Below are 18,342 nucleotides of genomic sequence, written 5' to 3'. Positions count from 1 at the left end.
TCACTGAAACCCGCATCGTTCTTAGGAATGAGAAGCTGTATTATAAATCATCCAAGAATTACTGCTTGGAGAATATTGACATTGTGTAATGTGTCTATAGGACATGTAACATCATTGTCACCTCTTATTGGCTGCGCCATGTCGCCAGTTATTTTGATAACCCCCACAGTAAATAGCCAAAGGAGGGCGCAGTAATTTATTTGCCATCCCCTCATCTGCTCTTTATTTACAATGTAAACTAAAACGTGTAGCAGTACAAGTGCTATCATGGTCGTGGCTGCCAATGGCTCATATAGTCTGCAGGAAATAAATTAACTGACACCATATAATAAATCTCTTATTAGAAATAAACAGCAATTCTTACGTTTCCATCTTTTTTGCACTCCTAAATTCATAGGGATCATAACTTCTTAGAGGTCATAAATGAATAGGGATCTTCTTATATCCCGTCCTGATGTAGTCCATAACTACTCCATGGGTTAAAAAAAACCTGTTGGACGACACAAGACTTTCTCCTAACAGAATGCAAAGGGACCAGGCCACTAATAGCCAATCAGCGCAGCTTGCTTCTGATTGGCTACTTGCGTATAGACCCAAAATGGGTTTTGAATGAACGAACGTCTTTGATACAATTTTGTTGATTCTTAAACCATGTGGAGGTCGATATGCAAGTAGCCAATCAGAGCTTTTTTCTCACGCTTCAGCCAATCAAAGGCAAGCCACTCTGATTGGTTATTTGTGGACAGGCCTCTTCTCATTCATTTCATCATGGCTCTACCAGGAACAAGTCCTGCGTCGTCCTATTGGAGTTTTTTTATTTTCTTAATCCTTGGATGAAGAGCTACAATTGCCAGCGTGCTCATGGCTGTCAGGGGTGCCAGTTCTACAAGTGCCAGCGTGCCCAAGCAGTTAAGGGCTGCCATGGCTTGCTGTTACTTGTAATTCCGCACTTGTTTTTCTAACCTTAACTTATTACTCCCAACCCTAAAGCCACAGGGGGACATTGGGAAGAGCCAATCAGAGATTTATTTTTTTATGCAGCACAGGGCTAGTTTACCTATGGGTGGTGGCCTGAATTTATTTTTCCAGGTTGATGCTGATTCTTGACTCCAACTGTGACAGGGGGACCCCATGCTGCGGATCCTCCTTATATGGGGTGAGGCCATAAACGCTTGTGCTGGTTACACTTTTAAGGGGGTGGAGCAATGTTCTGTATTTATTCTTTTTTTTTACACTTCTAAAGACATGTGCTGATGGACATTGTTTTACTGCACACAAACCTCAGAGTTGGATTTAAACACACTGTGCATTTATGTGACATAAAACTTAAAAGACAAAAACTCCAATAATATAAACAGAAAAGCATGAAAGTCTTAATCAAATATAAATGGCACTAGTTAGTACATATTTTATAAAGGTATTACTCCCAAATTTCTGGGGGTCCTCCGGGACGCCAGGGAGACCAGGCTATCCTCCCGCATACTGCCCAGTTCCTAGTGAAGTGGGTGGGACGGGAGCCTTGGTGATGTGATTCTCGTCATTTTGGTCTTGTTCCCTGTGACATGATGACCCTGATGGTGGCAAGGCAGCGAGGGGGACAGGGTTAAAATGACACCATTCTCTATGCCACGCCCTGGACACTTGACCTCCCCTCTGGGATATCCAAAATATGCAGGGTGTAGGACGATGGCCTGCTGTCCCCCGAAATTCGGTAGTCTCCTGCACATTCCATGTGAGTAGGCATTACTGAAAGGTAGTAGTCCCTTTATGAAATATGTATCTACTAAGTTTGGTTTCACTTAGTGGTTGGCTGTAACTAAGCAGAATGGTGAACACTAAATAAGAACACATACGAGAATGGGACCCTAAATCCTTTCATTCATGGGCTCCCACATAGGTGTGGGCTGCTGAAATTCTCTGTATTAGTCATGTATGTAGTCGTATCAGATGTTTCTGTGTTTCCTTCTACTGGTTCTTTCACAGTGTTGTGAGTTGTCCATACACAAAGGTTTTTAATTGTGGCGCAGTCATTTTGGACGAGATTACCATTATCGCTACCTATATGGGAATGAATGCTCTAAAATGTTGTGAACTAACCAGAACTATTGTTTAGAATTGCGATCGGCTAAGTGTGATGGTTTTGATTGCCATTACATAAAAAATAATTGTATTGCTGTTTGTGTGGTCAGATTGGCAGATCAACAATGCCTGGCCTCCTGTGGAGTTGCAATGTATAATTAGGTTGCTGTGGGTACCTTTAAACTCCATTTTGTCTTACATTTTCTGCAGGTGTTAGCTCTCAGAATTGATGATGGTGTTATAAGGCACTTAATGATGGGAGGTGTAGCTTATTGCCTCAGTTATGGCACACAACGTTGTCAAGTAACCATGGAGAGAACTGCAATTGTCCTTTAAGCAATGTCCTGCAATTGTCCTTTAAGCAATCATTTTACTTGCCTTGTACAACATCTTAAGTGTTTCTTATTCAGATTTTCTCGGCATGCTTACAAATTGTTAGATCATATGATAGTCTGTGTTAGATTGTGCAACTGAAATTCACAACACCATTTTGTGTGCACAGCCCTACACACTCTGTGCAGTCAGGAACCACGTTGTGTTATGGGATACACAGGAGCCAGGATCAGAGCTGTTCTAACCAGGCAGCTAAAACCTGTCAGCACTGTCCCTACCCAGCATGAGTGAGAGGGGTAGAAGTATTCAGAGTGTTGTTTCATCTCCTGTCATTATTTATTTACTATGGGCAGTCTTTGACTTTGAAAGTTTTTCCATGTCGCTCTTGGACAGTAAAGGGGATTTTTGAGGCTTGATGTCAGGTTCCACTTCAGCTCACTTCTAATTAAACTGTGTGCACACGCAGCTACTCACAGCCAAATCGGAGATGTGGGTATTTAGTGTCAAAACTTGGGGCAGTGTTTTTCCTGCCATAGATGCCACTGAGGAAGGGGGTTCAGATATGTTTATGCCAATGCAGTGCTTTACCACATAGCAACCCCTTACTTACATTTTCTAGACTGCACTATAAAAATGACAGAATGTAATTGGTTGCTATGGGTTACAACAACTTTCTACTCATTTTTTTCAACTGCTCTGCACTGGTGTGGCTAATCTGTACTTACCTAATGTCACTGCACCCAAATCCTGCTATGGCATACTTGCCTACTCTCCAAAAATGTCCGGGGAACTCAACAATTTCGAGTCGTTCTCAATGAACTCCTGGCATCTATTGGAGGGGATTTATATAAAGCGGTGGTAGTCAGTTTAACGATACTGACTTCCCCGACATGGACGACTACAGCATGAGGATTCCGAAGACTACTATACCGACCTGAAAAAGAGAACGACTTACCATGACCCAGATGACTTGACGTGACGACCCGATGTCTTGCCAACTGTGGAAAATTACGTCACGTCAAAACGTGACTCCTCTTAAAGCGGCAATGGACGGACCCGGCTGCCATTCATCTAATGTAGATTGTAAGCTTGCGAGCGGGGCCTTCTCACCTCTTTGTCTGTTTTACCCAGTTTGTTTATTAGTTTATTATGTTTGTCCCCAATTGTAAAGCGCTACGGGATATGTTGGCGCTATATAAATAAATGATGATGATGATGATAATGTAAGTATTATTTTTGGGGTTAGAGTTAGGGGTTAGGGTTAGGGTTAGGGTTAGGAGTTAGGGTTAGGGTTAGGAGTTAGGGCTAGGATTAACCTTACCTTTACAAGCTGATTCTACAGATTGTTTTTCCCTTAAGTTTGATACAACATGGGTGCCACGCAGTGGCGGATCCAAGGGGGGGCGATCAGGGGCGATCGTCCCCCCAGCAGGGGCTTGCTGCCGGCGGCAGTGACAGTGTGCTGCCCGGCTGCTCTGATTGTGTTTTAAACACAATCAGAGCAGCGGGGCAGCACACTGTCACTGCCGAGCGGACCTGCACATACTGTGCAGCCGCCGGCAGCCTTAGAAATTAGAAAGGGGACGGGGCCTAAATCGCCCTCCCTAAAATCGCCCGGCGTAGGACAAATGTCTGGGTCCGCCCCTGGTGCCACGTAGAGTAAATGATTATGATATTTGCTGGTACTATTCCGGCCTAAGTTTAAATTGTATAAGGTGTACAAGTGACAGTCTCATGTAACTATCCTATTGTGCTTTTGTTCTCCACTACAGTGTAATTAAGAAGATTGCTCAGTATATTGGGGAAGTGATGAATGATTCTGCAGAGAAAGCCCAGGAAAACTTACTGGCTAATGGAGGTGAGTGCCTCAAGACCCAAACATTGTTACCTCACAATTTTGTTATGTAGATTAATGACAAATGGTTACAAACAGCATGGAGTGATGAACTCAGGTACCCAGGCTTCATACTTGCTAACAATATGCACCATGCAGTCCGTCTCCGATATGGACTAAAAAAGCCACCACACATTAGTGCACCAGCCCACCATTGTGTACAAGCCAAAAACCAAAACAATAAAAAAAAATAAAGCAAAAAAAGAATCTCTGGCTAATCATGACCTAGAGGACTCATTCCCTGGACAGCTTGTTTATTTATGGCACCCGCTCCAACCCTTCACAGTAATGAGGCCCTCATGCCGGTTAGTCGTTGGCTTTTAAAAGAGCAGAACTGACTGAAGCCTGTGTTAAGAAATGTAGTGGTCGCTGACCAGCCCACTAGTACTCTAGGAGATACCAGCACTTCTGGCATATTAAATTCCTACTAAACTAGACAGTAGTGTGTACTGAATATAACTTATGTAGCGATAGCAGCTGCTGATTCCTCTTGATGGCTGGACACTCTCACAGTGTCACAACAGGCAGCAATTTATTATTTAAATGTTTACATTTCATTAGAACTGGACATATCCTCACAAGCTTGGGTTCACCGGGGAGGGTCTTCTACTGACCTAGACTGTTGGGGGGAGCACTTGTGGAGGGGCAATATTAATGGCCACTCCCTCTACAGAGTTAAGGTGCCTGAAGGGTAGTTTTATTATTATGAGTAAATAGTGGTACAGATCACATGCATATCATCATCATTTATTTAGCGTCAGCTAATTCTGTAGCAATACAATTAGGAATAAACACAGTAATAAAACAGTACTGGGAAATACAGGCAGACAGAGAGGTAATACTGCCCTGCTTGCAATATATGGGAATACATTCTCCAGGTCTTCGGTGTCCGGGAGTGGAACACAGGTAGGAGAGAGCATGCTGGAGGGAAGCCTGGGTGGGTGATCTGAACCAATGACCTTGTAACAGCCCTACGGTCTTGCGCTGGGATGCATAAATAGGACAGTAACTGTATTATGTGTTCCCAGGTTCATTTAGTGTAAAATAATACTCCTGTCTCACAACCGGTCTTTTTCCAGGGAAGCAGAAGAAACTGAAGCACATGCACAGTATGTAAAATGTTTTATGTGTGCTGTGTGTTTCCTTTCAGCATGGATTTTCCAGGTTCTGGCTGCTGGAGAGATTGTGGCTCTAGTTGTAGGGGTACAGTGATCAGGTTACGATGGATGTGTGACATTATGGCCACGTAGTCTGGTCACGATATCCGTATGACTCAGATAACCTCCCCGCTGTGTGCGATGAGATATTCCTTTCTTCCGTTACAGGTGCTCATGTGCAGTAACATGATAAATGCCAGTCATGTTGTCAAGGTGTAGCGAAGAACCAAGAAAAGTTAGCGGCAGGTTCAAGCTGTCATTTTGTAGAATGTACTAAATAAATGATAGCTAGAATCTGATTGGTTGCTATAGGCAACATCTCTACTTTTCAAACCTGCAGTTTAGTAAATATACCCCTTGGTCTGAGTGGTGGTGATCCTAGACTTGGTTCATGTTGGGCTCAGCAACAGTCAAGACCAAATACTGTTCGAGTTTTCTGTGCCACAAAAATAATAGCCCTAAATATGGAGATCATATAGATATTGAATAAAGGTTCTTGGATGTTTTATTTGTTAGTAAGCAATAATGGTTTCATGTAACTATTGCTTAATGTAACAAAAATACTATGCTTTTACAAACTTATTAGCAATTAGCAATTATTTATATAGATTTGTAAAAGACGTCTATATCGTATTAAACTATTCTATCCTTGCTTTTTCTCAAATGCCTAATATATTTATTATAAGCATACCATATCTATAATGCACACAATATAAATACTGGTATAGTGTAGAGTCCAAAATACTCAGACCAGATCACCAGACAAATATATATAGGTCCCCCTCTGAGGTGTCCTGTGGTATCTGGCACCAAGACGTTACGTCCTGTAAATTGTGAGGTGGGGCCTCGATCAGATTGTGGTCTGGGGGATTTGGAGCCCAAGTCAACACCTTAAACTCTTTGTCATGTTCCTCAAACCATTCCTGAACAATTTTTGCAGTGTTGCAGGGCGCATTATCCTGCTGAAAGAGGTCACTGCCATCAGGGAATACCGTTACCATGAAGGGTGTACTTGGTCTGTAACAATGTTTAGGTAGGTGGTATGTGTCAAAGTAACATCCACATGAATGTCAGGAAGGTTTCTCAGAAGAACATTGCCTAGAGCATCACACTGCCTCCGCTGACTTGCCTTCTTCCCATAGTGCATCCTGGTGCCATCTCTTCCCCAGGTAAACAACACACACGCACCCAACCATCCACACGATGTTAAAGAAAATGTGCTTCCTCAGGCCAAGCCAGCCCACCTTCTTCCATTGCTTCATTGTCCGGTTCTGGCGCTCACGTGCCCATTGTAGGCTTTTTCGGTGGTGAACAGGGGTCAGCATGGGCACTCTGACCGGTCTGCAGCTCTGCAACCCCATAAGCAGCTTGCTGCCATGCACTCTGTGTTCTGAACCTTTCTTTCATAGACAGCATTAACTTTTTCTGCAATTTGTGCTACTGTAGCTCTTATGTAGGATTGGCCCAGACGGGTTAGCCTTCGAGCCCCACGCGCATCAATGAGTCTTGGGTGCCCTTGACCCTGTCGCCGGTTCACCGGTTGTCCTTTCTTACACCACTTTTAGTAGGAACTAACCACTGCACAGCAGCAACACCCCACATGACCTGATGTTTTGGCGATGCTCTGACCCAGTCCTCTAGCCATCACAAATTGGCCCCTGTCATAGTCGCTGAGATCCATACTCTTGCCAATTTTTCCTGCTTCCAACACATCAACTTTAAGAACTGACTGTTCACTTACTGCCTAATATATCCCACCCCTTGCCAAGTGCCATTGTAATGTGATAATCAATGTTATTCACATCACAGGTCAGTGGTTTTAATTTTGTGGCTGATCGGTGTATAATCCACCTCTAGAGGAATGGAAACACTGTACAGTCGGAGCACTTTGCAAGTGGTGTCAGTTTCATGGCTCCTAATACCTGAGATGGAAAAGCAACAGTTCGGGTCAGCTATCAGTGAGAAGAGAGAACCCTGTGCACAGCTCACATGCACCTCACCAGGCCAGCGGGCCCATTAACTCTTTGTGGTCACATGTGCTCTTCACAGGCAGCCAAACATTGCACCGTAGGCTGTGTTATATTTTCTTTATAGGTAGTGTGGAGTGTCCTGTGGGCTGCAAGTTGGCACAATAGTTGCATTTAACTCTTTTAATTCTATGTTTTAAAGAAATTAAAATTAAAATATGTTAAACTCTAAAACATACTTGTTAACTTTGATATATGGAGCCCTGGGAGATTGCAGACAGGGGGCATGGTGGGAGGGCGGAAGGGAACAGGACATGGTCAATTGCGTCATTCTGGCCCCGTCCCTGCGACAGAATCCATATTTTGTCACGGGCAGGGCCAAACTTACGCAATTCACCGCAAATCGCGTCATCGAGTCTCCCATCCTGCCCACTTCCTTGTGGGAGGATTGTCTGCTGTCCTGGGAGTCCAGGAGACCTACAAAACACGTAAAATAGATGGATTTGTAACCAAAGTGAATAGAATAAATGATGTGTGTGTGGTGGGAGAATTATTACTCATGCAGACAGGACCACTGCATTCATAGCATACCCCTGTGTACATGGTTTCAGTGTGTACACTACATTAGCATGCCGCACCCGGATGGACGTGTTGGGTAATTTGTACTTAGATCCAGACATATATCCGTACATGTGAATGGGCCTCATTCCTTAGAAATATATCAGTACATTTACATTTATATACATAATGTGCACTGCACCGCGGGGAAAGGAGGACATAGCCACAGGCCCTCTTGACTCATGGGGTAACTGTAATAATCTGCACTTTCTGCAACTCACCGATATTCGTCGACTTTGACAGCTAAATTTAAAGGCAAGACTTGACTCAGCAGCCTATTAGGAACATTTTAAAGGAAAAAAAAATGCATTTAGCCCAGTAACCCAATCCAAGGTAGCCCACTATGGGACCGGCCTGGGGGGCAGATGCCCCCCTGCCACCCAAGTCCAGCCAGCTCCTGCCAAGGGAGGGGGGGGGGCAGGTACAAAATAGCAGGGCCCGGGCCTATCTGGGGTCCCTGGCCTGTCTATGTAGTGGGAGGAGCCAACAACCTGGTGTGGCCATGCCCCCTTAGACAGCTATGGAAGGGGCCACAAGAAGTTGCTGTACCGGGGCTGTAATTTCTCTCGGTGGCCCTGGACACAACGGTGCCTGTACAGTTGCTAACTGTGCCTCACTTAATATTTATTCCTGGAAGATGCTGTCCCTGACAGCAGGGGGTGATTTTTGAAAACTAACAAAAAAAAAAGACAGGGGGCGCTGTGCAGGACTTTTTCACTTTATATTACTTGTTATGTTAAAAATGTACACGTACCAGATAAGGTTGAAAACAGGTAAATCAAATCATCGCAGGCTGTATAATCTGACTGTAACAAAGTTGGAATGCGGCACCTGCGGATATTGGCACTGCAAAACTAGGAGGCGCGGTGTCTAACACGCTGCTGGTCTTCACCAGGGACCCCCGCCAAGAAGTTTTGATTTTGCGGCAAACGACGTGCAGGTCGCGGCCCTCCCAGGAAGCTATCCGCGACATGGCGGTGATAATCGGTGCAAAACCAGAGGGATATCCAAATCAAGGTCAGGGAGAGCCGGGTCGGTACACAGGTTAGCAGTCAGAATTCTTAGGAACATAGGAAGTGCTGGAGACTAGTACACTAGTTGCTCTGGCACCCTAATGGTGTCAGAGCAGGATTTATATAGTGGGAGGTCAGTTACCATTGGTGGACAGTGGTGCGGCGGTCAGACGCTCTGACCCCCGAAGGAAGCCGAGGTGCGCGTCCCGTTGCCGTGGCAACGGGCGCGCATACGCCCTGGCGCCGCCGGAAGGAGCGTCCCCGTTGCCTAGCAATGGGGCGCTCAGTGAGGAGAAGACGTCCGTCCCCGGCCAGCGAGGAGGCGCTGAGACGGCGTCTGACACTGACCACCTCCTTGTTACAAACAGAAACTCCTCAGAGACCAGCACACTTCCAGAACCCCCAAAAAACTTTCCACAAGCCATGCCCCAACGCATTTCATCATGTGCCTCGTATCCGCCAACACATTTAAAGGTGCCTGCTACTTCCTGGTCTTTGGAGTAGCCCTCATAAAACAACGATGTGCCCTTTTGTTTTACAAATTTCACAGATTTAGGTGTTCACCTTTAAAATATGATTGGTGAGACACAGAAATAAATGTTTGTCCTACTATCACTTTAGGACTCCCTCTACATTATTTTCAACTTTTCCATTTGTATTCTAAAACACTGCTTGGTTTAATTTCATTTATGCCTCAAATAGAATGAGGGGAGATCAGCCCCGTTTTTGCTGCATGTGTGACTATTGTACATTTGAATGGATATTTTATATTGGTTGTAGTGTGCATGAAAACGCATGTTCCTGGAAGGTTGAAAGGGCATCCAATGGAAAGTAAAGGGCTTGGCCTAATCTCCACCCCCCTCAGAGGAAGTATCAAGTGTGGAGAACATTTAATGCTCCCCTTACCCCTGCTAAGGTTGTTAAGTTTCAGGACTTGTCATCTCCTAGGTAGACGTGTGGGTTTCTAAATCCTGATTGTAATGTACAATCCCTGGAAGACTCCAAGCATTGGGGGCCCTGAGATATAACAATATGAATTGGAGGGGTTCTAATGTCCCAATGAGGCATTATAATAGTGGTACTACTATTCAGAGTTTTACAACAGCAAATAAATTAAATGCAATTATACGTAAGGAAAGCAATGATCATATTTTTGATTCATAGTGGCTGCAAGCTTTTGATATGAATTAAATCCATGCAGTTTCTGATAGCATATATTGGTTTCAGAGAGTTATCATCAGCTGAAGTGTTGGGAGGTAATATGAACCCCCGGTTTTCCTAATCCATCTAAAACCGTAAAATGAGCTCTTACACTCAGGATAAAATGTATAACCTGCACACTAGACCGTGGCCCAGGGCACCTGTATATATCAACATCCATCGCTGTCTCCCGTGCCTGGGTGCTGCATGGTAAAGTTGTGTAATAATTCTGTGAAAGTGGCCTCCTGCTGTTGGTCACATAATGCATGTAATATATCTTGTCTTTTGTATACCTGATTTATGTCGTCTGGTTATTGCAGTTGACCTTGTCAGTTATTTATCCCGTTTTGAGTGGGACATGGCTAAGTACCCTGTGAAGCAGCCACTGAAGAATATAACAGATTCTCTGACCAAGGTGAGGATGATACCTCAGGAGATCATGTCATACGTCATCATTTACACTAACTGTGCAACTAAATGTATTTGATTTAGCACCATATTTGCCCCCTTTTCTAAGGCGGCACCAATGGCCAAACCAACTTGTCCATATTCATAATTTGTCATTAATGCAACATTTAAAGTGCATCTCAGTGACGTTAAGGTACTTCATGGACAGTTATTCACGAGGCGCTGCTTCCAGGAAAGCAAAACTGCCTCCATTGTGTACGGGCATCCAGTGTACATTACAATTGATTTGCTGATTCTGTATTACAATACGGGCAGAGTCCCAGGAATAAAGGATGCTTGTAGCAGCCCTACACTTTATATTAGGCGGTAGTACAGCATTTCCCCCCTGTCCAGCACTGCTGAGCACCGTTACACCTTAATCAACAACAATATTAATAATATTTTCATTGTTCGGAGAGGCAACAATAGAGGTGGTTCAGGCACCTGTATACTTTTACCAAAGAAGGGCCAACTGAATGTATTATGTTTGCCAGAAATCAAAGCACAATTGCGCAATTCAAAGTGTTGAGATTGGTCCAGAGCGGATTGGTACCCACGCGTTTCGTAAATGATCTCCAGTATGTGTCACCCATGTCGTTGTTTGTTCAGATTTCTGTTTAAAGATGTGTGAAGGTGACAGGTGCTTTTCAAAGGGGATATTCAACAGAATTGTTATTTTGTTTTCCTTTATATCTTTCCTTCCAACTGATCAGTGAACAGTGCGGGTCCCCAAAGCACACCCTAGCCATCTATAGGCCACGGGCTGAAGCCGAGGCTTTATCTCAACCTACTCGACCATTTTATCAGGTTAAAGGGAAAACAAGTCAAATAAATTAATTTATGATCGATATCCCATGTTAATAGAGTAACTCCACTCACAATGTAAAATTGAGTGAAATCTTGATCAGCTAGCTGGGTGTGTAGGTAAGACTGATAAGACTGATAAGACTTATTTGTTTATTAAGGGTATTGATTCTTATTATGTTTTTATTTCAGCAAATGTCACAGATAGAGACTGACCTCAAGTCAAGAGCTCTTACATACAACAACATCAAAGGCAACCTGCAGAGCCTGGAGAGAAAAACAGTGTATGTACAGATCGTTATACTTTCATTGGTTTGAGTAAATATTTGTTGAAGGTTAGAGGGAAGTTATAGTATGGATAGAGGATTTCTCTTTTATAAGTGTATGACTAATCTGCCACTGGGGGGCACTGTTCTAATTTTAGCTTTTGCTACAAAGCTAGAACAATCAGTGTTGTATATTAATAAGCACACTTTAACAGATGAAAATATGAAGATAAATTAGGTTTTCTGAGGTTGTGCCTATACAGCCTATCAGTTAGTAGCTTTGGAAACTATTTACAATTATGCCTTTTTCATGGCAGGACACACAGGGATTTTTCCACGGTCCTCCAGATTTAGAGGAGTCCCATATATTTTAGAATTTTAGATTTTTTTTTTGTTTTTTAAACCATTATAGGATTCTATGTTTAATGAGTTATTTAATTAAGCTGAATGTTGGTAGCGTATACTCAGAATCAAAGTGGGAAAGATAAGAATTCTCGGCCACAACTGTTACCCAAGACATGCCCACAGCTAGCGTTGGTAGGTTATGCCACTTTCACTAGCTACATTGTCTCACGAAAATCTAGCCTACTAAACAATTAGGCACACTGATGAAAACTAGGCCACAGGAAAACTGTGGCATTGCCCATAGCAACCAACCAGAATCTAGCTATAATTTAAGTAAATGCAATTGGTTGCTATGGGTAACCACAGTTCCTTTGCACTAGTTTTCATAAATGTCCACCAATATGTGTTTCGTCAGAAGCCTGGTTAAATCCTAGGAAATGTGCCCAAACACCGTTTAAGTAAAGTCGGTAAATGTCCTCATTTAAAATGGCTGCATCGTTCTTTCATACAGATGAATTTCTCTTTTATTTCACAGGGGCAACCTCCTCACCAGGACCTTAGCTGACATTGTAAATAAAGATGACTTTGTTTTGAACTCGGAGTATCTCCTCACACTTTTAGTGGTTGTCCCAAAGTAAGTTGTAGATACAGTAATTGCGCAATACAGTGTAAGCAAAGTGACCATCAGAATATATTGAAAGATGATGAGCGACAGGACATAGAGTAGCATTTCACCAAGTATTTAATCAGTGAGAAAATATACTGATCACTTTGATGCTTCCGTTATTGATTGTGTTGTTGCAAGAGTTAAAAACAGCGCACCGAGAAAATCATATATCCCTTCCTTATTACGATTACTTCTATAATTCCTATGGAGGGAGGGGCACCCACGCACCATTGTACATAGAACAAATGAAAAAAAGAGCAAGGTAAAATTTGTATAAGCGGGGCGCTCAGTGATTAATGAAATTAAAATAACATTATTTATTAATTTTTATTAAAATATTTCAAATGTTATCGGACAATCACTTGTAGCAAAATATTAAAAGGTGTTAAATAGTGAATGACCTATTTGTAAGGAAACAGTTAAAATGGGTAAAGTGTTACCCTCTCGCCGCGTTGCTGTTGTCAACTTTATGTGATTATGTATTAGACTGTAAGCTCCAATGGGGCAGGGAGTGATGCGAGTTCTCTGTACAGCGCTACGGAATTAGTGGCGCTATATAAATAGCGGATGATGATGATGATGTGATAAATAAACTTGACAACAGCAATGCGGCGAGAGGGTAACAATTTACCCATTTTAACTGTTTCCTTACAAATGGGTCAGCAGTACTTCATTTTGCTCAACATATAACTTTATACTGTACTTGGATGATATTTCTACTTTTATGACTATATCATAGACCTGATGCGCAGGGAACGGAGTCTCCTAGGGCCTGATTCATTAAGGATATTAACTTAAGAAACTTCTCATTTCAGTCTCCTGGACAAAACCATGTTACAATGCGAGGGGTGCAAATTAGTATTCTGTTTTGCACATAAGTTAAATACTGACTGTTTTTTCATGTAGCACACAAATATCACCTTTAAATTTCAGTGTACAAATAAGCTATGAAGTATTTGTGTGTTACATGAAAAAACAGTCCGTATTTACCTTATGTGCAAAACAGAAAACTAGTTTGCACCCCTTGCATTGTAACATGGTTTTGTCCAGGAGAATGAAATAAGAAGTTTCTCAAGTTAAGATCCTTAATGAATCAGGCCCCTAGTTATTAAGCCCTGTACATTCCAGCAATGATTCTTCAGCAAACTAAATTGAGTAGCAGATTATTACCAATCTGTCTTTAGCATTCATTGAACTTTCTTCTTATTTAAAGGACAAGCTATTCAGCATGGCAGAAGACGTACGAATCGCTGGCTGATATGGTTGTACCTCGCTCAACCAAGTGAGTAGACATCTGGAAGCCCTCGGCTGCACTTATTCGTTTAGACAGGGGATTCGGCACAGGATTCACCTGGCCAAAGAGTGGGGCCACAGTAGGATGTGAGCCGGTTACGCCCCACTGCTGCTAAGTTATCCAGCCAATCATGATAGATATTGCAATGTGATGGGAGTGGAGCCCCAAGCACATAAATTAAAGTTGTTGTTATGATTCCTAGTGCATTCAGGAAGCAGCAATAGAAGTATAATAAACCAAATGACTTTATTCGGCAAAATTCATAACTAAGGATTCAGTTCGTGCGATATGCAGATTTCCAGGTAGCTGTTTAAACAGGTTTAACTCAAATCCACAGATATGAACATGTGTGATAAATGGCATGAAAGTCCACAGAGCAACAGGTTCCAAGTAATGGCAGGTACAGTTAAATAGCAGGGACAAGAATAATGAGTTACCCCAGTCCAGGAGGCACGAGGCTGTCCAGGGAAGCAGACAAACTGAGTCCAGTGAAAAGCAGAGATCAGGGCTACATCCAATAGCTAGGCAGAGGTCCGGGTCACAAGCAAATAAGCATAGTCAAGCAGAGGTCAGGGCGACAGGCAAACAAGTAGGGTCCGGTAATCAGGCACAGGGTCACAACAGGAGATCAAACAGCCGCAATGCAGAACGAGAACAGGAACAAACAGGAAACCAGCAACAGCCAGGTAAAAACGATGAACTGCACTGAGCACAGATTGAGGCAGGTATTTGGAGCTATGGGACAGGTGCAGTTCTAATCAGGCATCAGGCAATTAGATTAACTCCTACAGGCATGGTGAAAAGTTCAGGAACAGAACAGCAGCACCTCTGGTGGATTTGAGGTACTGCTGCTATATACAAAATATAGGCAGAGTCGTAACAGTTGTGCCATTAAAGTTACCGGTGGACACTGGGGGCCTGAGTCATTAAGGCAAAAAAGGAGTAAATGTTCTCTGTGACAAACCATGTTACAAGTTAAGGGGTGCAAATTAGTTTATTATTTTGCACATAAGTTAAATACTGGCTGTTTTTTCATCTAGCACACAAATGCTTGCTAGCTTTATTATTACACTGAAATTTAAACTTGATCTAGGATATGTCCTACCCCAAGTATAAATCTGTCCCAACATTTTAAATTTACCTCCCCCTCCAATGCAACATGGTTTTGCCCAGGTGCAAATGTTACTCCTTTTTTATGCTTTGCTCTCCTTAATGACTCAGGCCCTGGGTGTCAACCCTTAGATTGCATCTTTGTAGCCATCTCTTTTGAGAAGAGCATTGACTAAATATTACATATTGTACATTATTGTGTATTTATGATATAAATAGTAAGTTCCGCATATAATATATTATTTTCTACTGAGGCTGGGGCCAGTTATTCCTTCAATTACAAGACAACCATGCTTGGATCTAGATAGGGAAAAGGATTACAGAAAAGCTGCTGTAGTGACAACCAGGACACACATTAGAGTCACTCTTGGTCAACGGGAATTGGCAAGACCTGGCCCTGTTGTTTATTCTACTCTCTCTCTCTCTCTCTCTGTAGGATGATCGCAGAGGACGCAGAAGGGGGTTTGTTTACAGTCACCCTCTTCCGAAAAGTGATTGAAGATTTTAAAACAAAGGCTCGAGAAAACAAGTGAGTTTTGTGTTTGTCACTTTCGTCTTACGAAAAAGCAGAAAGTCTTGGCTGAAATGGTTTAAAGCATTGTAACAAGAGCACACTTCTGGTGCAACACACTCAAACAACTCCTTGCCTTTTTACTTTGCTTTAATGTCAGGATGGCAAAGCACTTTACAACATAAAGATACCATACGCTTTCCTGTGGCCCTACCGCTAAATCAACAGAGACCAGCTCTCTAGACACCGGCCAACTTATTCAGCATCGGTCACCCTGAACAATGAAAACAGACAGGTTTTTATACTTGATACTCCTCCCACAGCCCTAACTTGATGGGCAGTTGACACTCCCACCTTCCCTTTTAAAAGGAGTTCTCATTAGTTGCTTTGCTTGATTGCTCTCACTGCAAACAGGCCCTGTCAGCCTGCTGTATCTGTTGGAAAAGACACTTCCGAAGCATGTAAGTTAAATCAGACTTCATACTATTATTTTGTCACACATATGTCCTCCACCTGTTTGTCTTTAAGCTAGGTTTACTGCTGTACAAATGTGTAACTCTGCTTGCAGCTTCTCTCTGCTGACACCTCATTTTGTCACAGTGTGTTGAAATGCACAGCAGAGGTAGGAAACATGTAGCTCACATTACAGTAAACTACACATCTCAGGCATGGAAGCTGTGGCTTCCATGAAGTCTCAGGTTGAATGTTTTTTTTAGAACTGCCCATTCCTGGTCTACTGTGAATGCCCACTGTTATCTATAACATGAGACTTTACTGCAACATTATACGATTGCTCAGGGATAACGGTTTGTAATAGTATAGTACAGTTTAATGATAACACCCCTGGTGCTCTTCTGATTTCAGGTTCATAGTACGGGAGTTTGTCTTTAATGAGAAAGAACTGCAGTCGGAGAAAAACGAGATCATTAGACTGGAGGCAGATAAGAAGCAGCAGTATGTAAGTCTTACATTTGCACAGCTAGTGTATTGATCAAAGTGACAGAAGTAATGCAATATTCTGAGCTATGTCTGAGTCTTTGGTGCAGCCAGCATGACCCTGCTTATGCCCACAGCCCAGCCCACCTAGTAACTACCCGCTGCAGGACATGCCGCCCCCTAAAGGTGAAATACTGCACTTGATGAGGTAGATATAGATGGGTTGAATGGAAGGGTAGAAGTCAGGTGTCATGTACGACCTAGTGCAGTGCCAAGGAAGGTCACTCAAAGATTCCAAACTACACACAGAGAGTGTGAGATATCACATAGGCCCTCTTCCTGTATATCACAGCAGCACAGCTGGGAGTTGTAGTCCTACAACAACGTGAAAGCCACGGGGTGCCAAAGCCTGCAGTAGCGTTTGCTCTCTTTATCATATGTCCTCTAGTATATTGTTGAGAGAGTATAACGTCTTGTCTTACAGGGGCCTCTCCTGCGCTGGTTGAAAGTAAACTTCAGTGAAGCGTTCATTGCTTGGATTCACGTAAAAGCCTTGCGTGTGTTTGTGGAGTCTGTGCTAAGGTGAGAACAAATACAGTATAGCTAGATAAATGTATGGCTAGTTTCATGACCTCGCTGCTCGTTCCTGAAATGCTGCAATGTTCACCCAGAAATCATCCACTGCAGTTTGTGGTGGACATACTAAAAGACTGATTTAGGCGTTATAGAGACATATTATAGCGCCTTGCAGGCAGGAAAAGGACGGCTTTCTGACTTTCCCAGGGAGAGCACTAACAGCACTTAAGCTGCTGAAGAGCTTCAGAACGCAGCATTCTCCAGACTGGTAAAGTACATCATTCTAACACTGTGACATCCACCTGATCAGTTGTCCATCAGAGTTTATCAGCTGCTATGGTCCGCATGGCTTGCACTTCAACATCACAGAACGTCAAGGGAAAATGACAGATGCGGAGATTCATAGGATCTTAGATGCACCTAAACCCTTAGTCTTGGGTCACACAGTGTCTTTTTCCATGTATGCCTAGGTTGCATAGTCAATAATCAGAGCTTTAGTTATTAAATTATGTTTTTTTTTGAATGAGAGCTGTCTATAGCAAACATCAAGCCATGTAAACACGAGACACTACTGCAAAAGGTAAACTAAAATTTATGTAACAGAAGTTAATAACAAAAATATACGTAAAAGTTCAAAGAGCTGCTTAGAACGGAGGATATTTGAGTTAAAGTTCTGGTTGTTGTTAGGAACCCCTCTAGCCGGTACAACACAACCCGGAGTCTGCTCTGCCAGTCAGGTGTTCACTGGAGCCCCTAGTGGTGGGGACAGACTTGGCTGCAGACTAGCAGAGGGTCGTGAAGTGCGTACCGACTAGGGGGGAACCCAGGTAAGCGGAGTGGAGTCCGAGCAGAGGTCAAGGGCCGGCAGCAGAAAGCAGATCCGATAAACAAGCCGGGGTCAGGGGTCACGAGCAGACAGGATGGTCGGTATACAAGCAAGAGATCAAGGTCACGAGAAACACAGGCAGGGTCCAAATCCAGGCAAGGGGTCATACATGGGTGGTCAATAGAGTTTTCCAAGAGACAGGAACAAGGCACAGAGCTGGTCAGCAGACTGGAACAGAAGCTATAACCGGCAATGAGGTAGCAGACCTCATTGCCTTAAGTAGTAAGCCCAGCCAATCA

The 18,342-nt window shown here is 43.1% G+C and overlaps 1 protein-coding gene across 2 annotated transcripts in view; it reads left to right on the top strand.

Annotated features, from left to right (window-relative positions):
- ATP6V1C2 (ATPase H+ transporting V1 subunit C2) overlaps positions 1-18,342 on the top strand; it is a 36,101-nt gene that overhangs the window by 13,671 nt on the left and 4,088 nt on the right. For both annotated transcript variants that reach the window (XM_075201436.1, XM_075201437.1), the window contains 8 exons: positions 4,185-4,270; positions 10,582-10,676; positions 11,705-11,796; positions 12,659-12,757; positions 14,004-14,072; positions 15,631-15,723; positions 16,570-16,663; positions 17,126-17,223. In XM_075201436.1, coding sequence (XP_075057537.1) covers positions 4,185-4,270; positions 10,582-10,676; positions 11,705-11,796; positions 12,659-12,757; positions 14,004-14,072; positions 15,631-15,723; positions 16,570-16,663; positions 17,126-17,223 — 726 coding nt within the window. The remainder of the gene's footprint in view (positions 1-4,184; positions 4,271-10,581; positions 10,677-11,704; positions 11,797-12,658; positions 12,758-14,003; positions 14,073-15,630; positions 15,724-16,569; positions 16,664-17,125; positions 17,224-18,342) is intronic.

This window comes from Mixophyes fleayi, chromosome 3, assembly GCF_038048845.1.
Source record: "Mixophyes fleayi isolate aMixFle1 chromosome 3, aMixFle1.hap1, whole genome shotgun sequence".
Lineage (NCBI taxonomy): Eukaryota > Metazoa > Chordata > Amphibia > Anura > Limnodynastidae > Mixophyes > Mixophyes fleayi.
The sequence above is the reverse complement of the archived record's forward strand: the minus strand, read 5'-3'. Positions and strand labels throughout refer to the sequence as shown.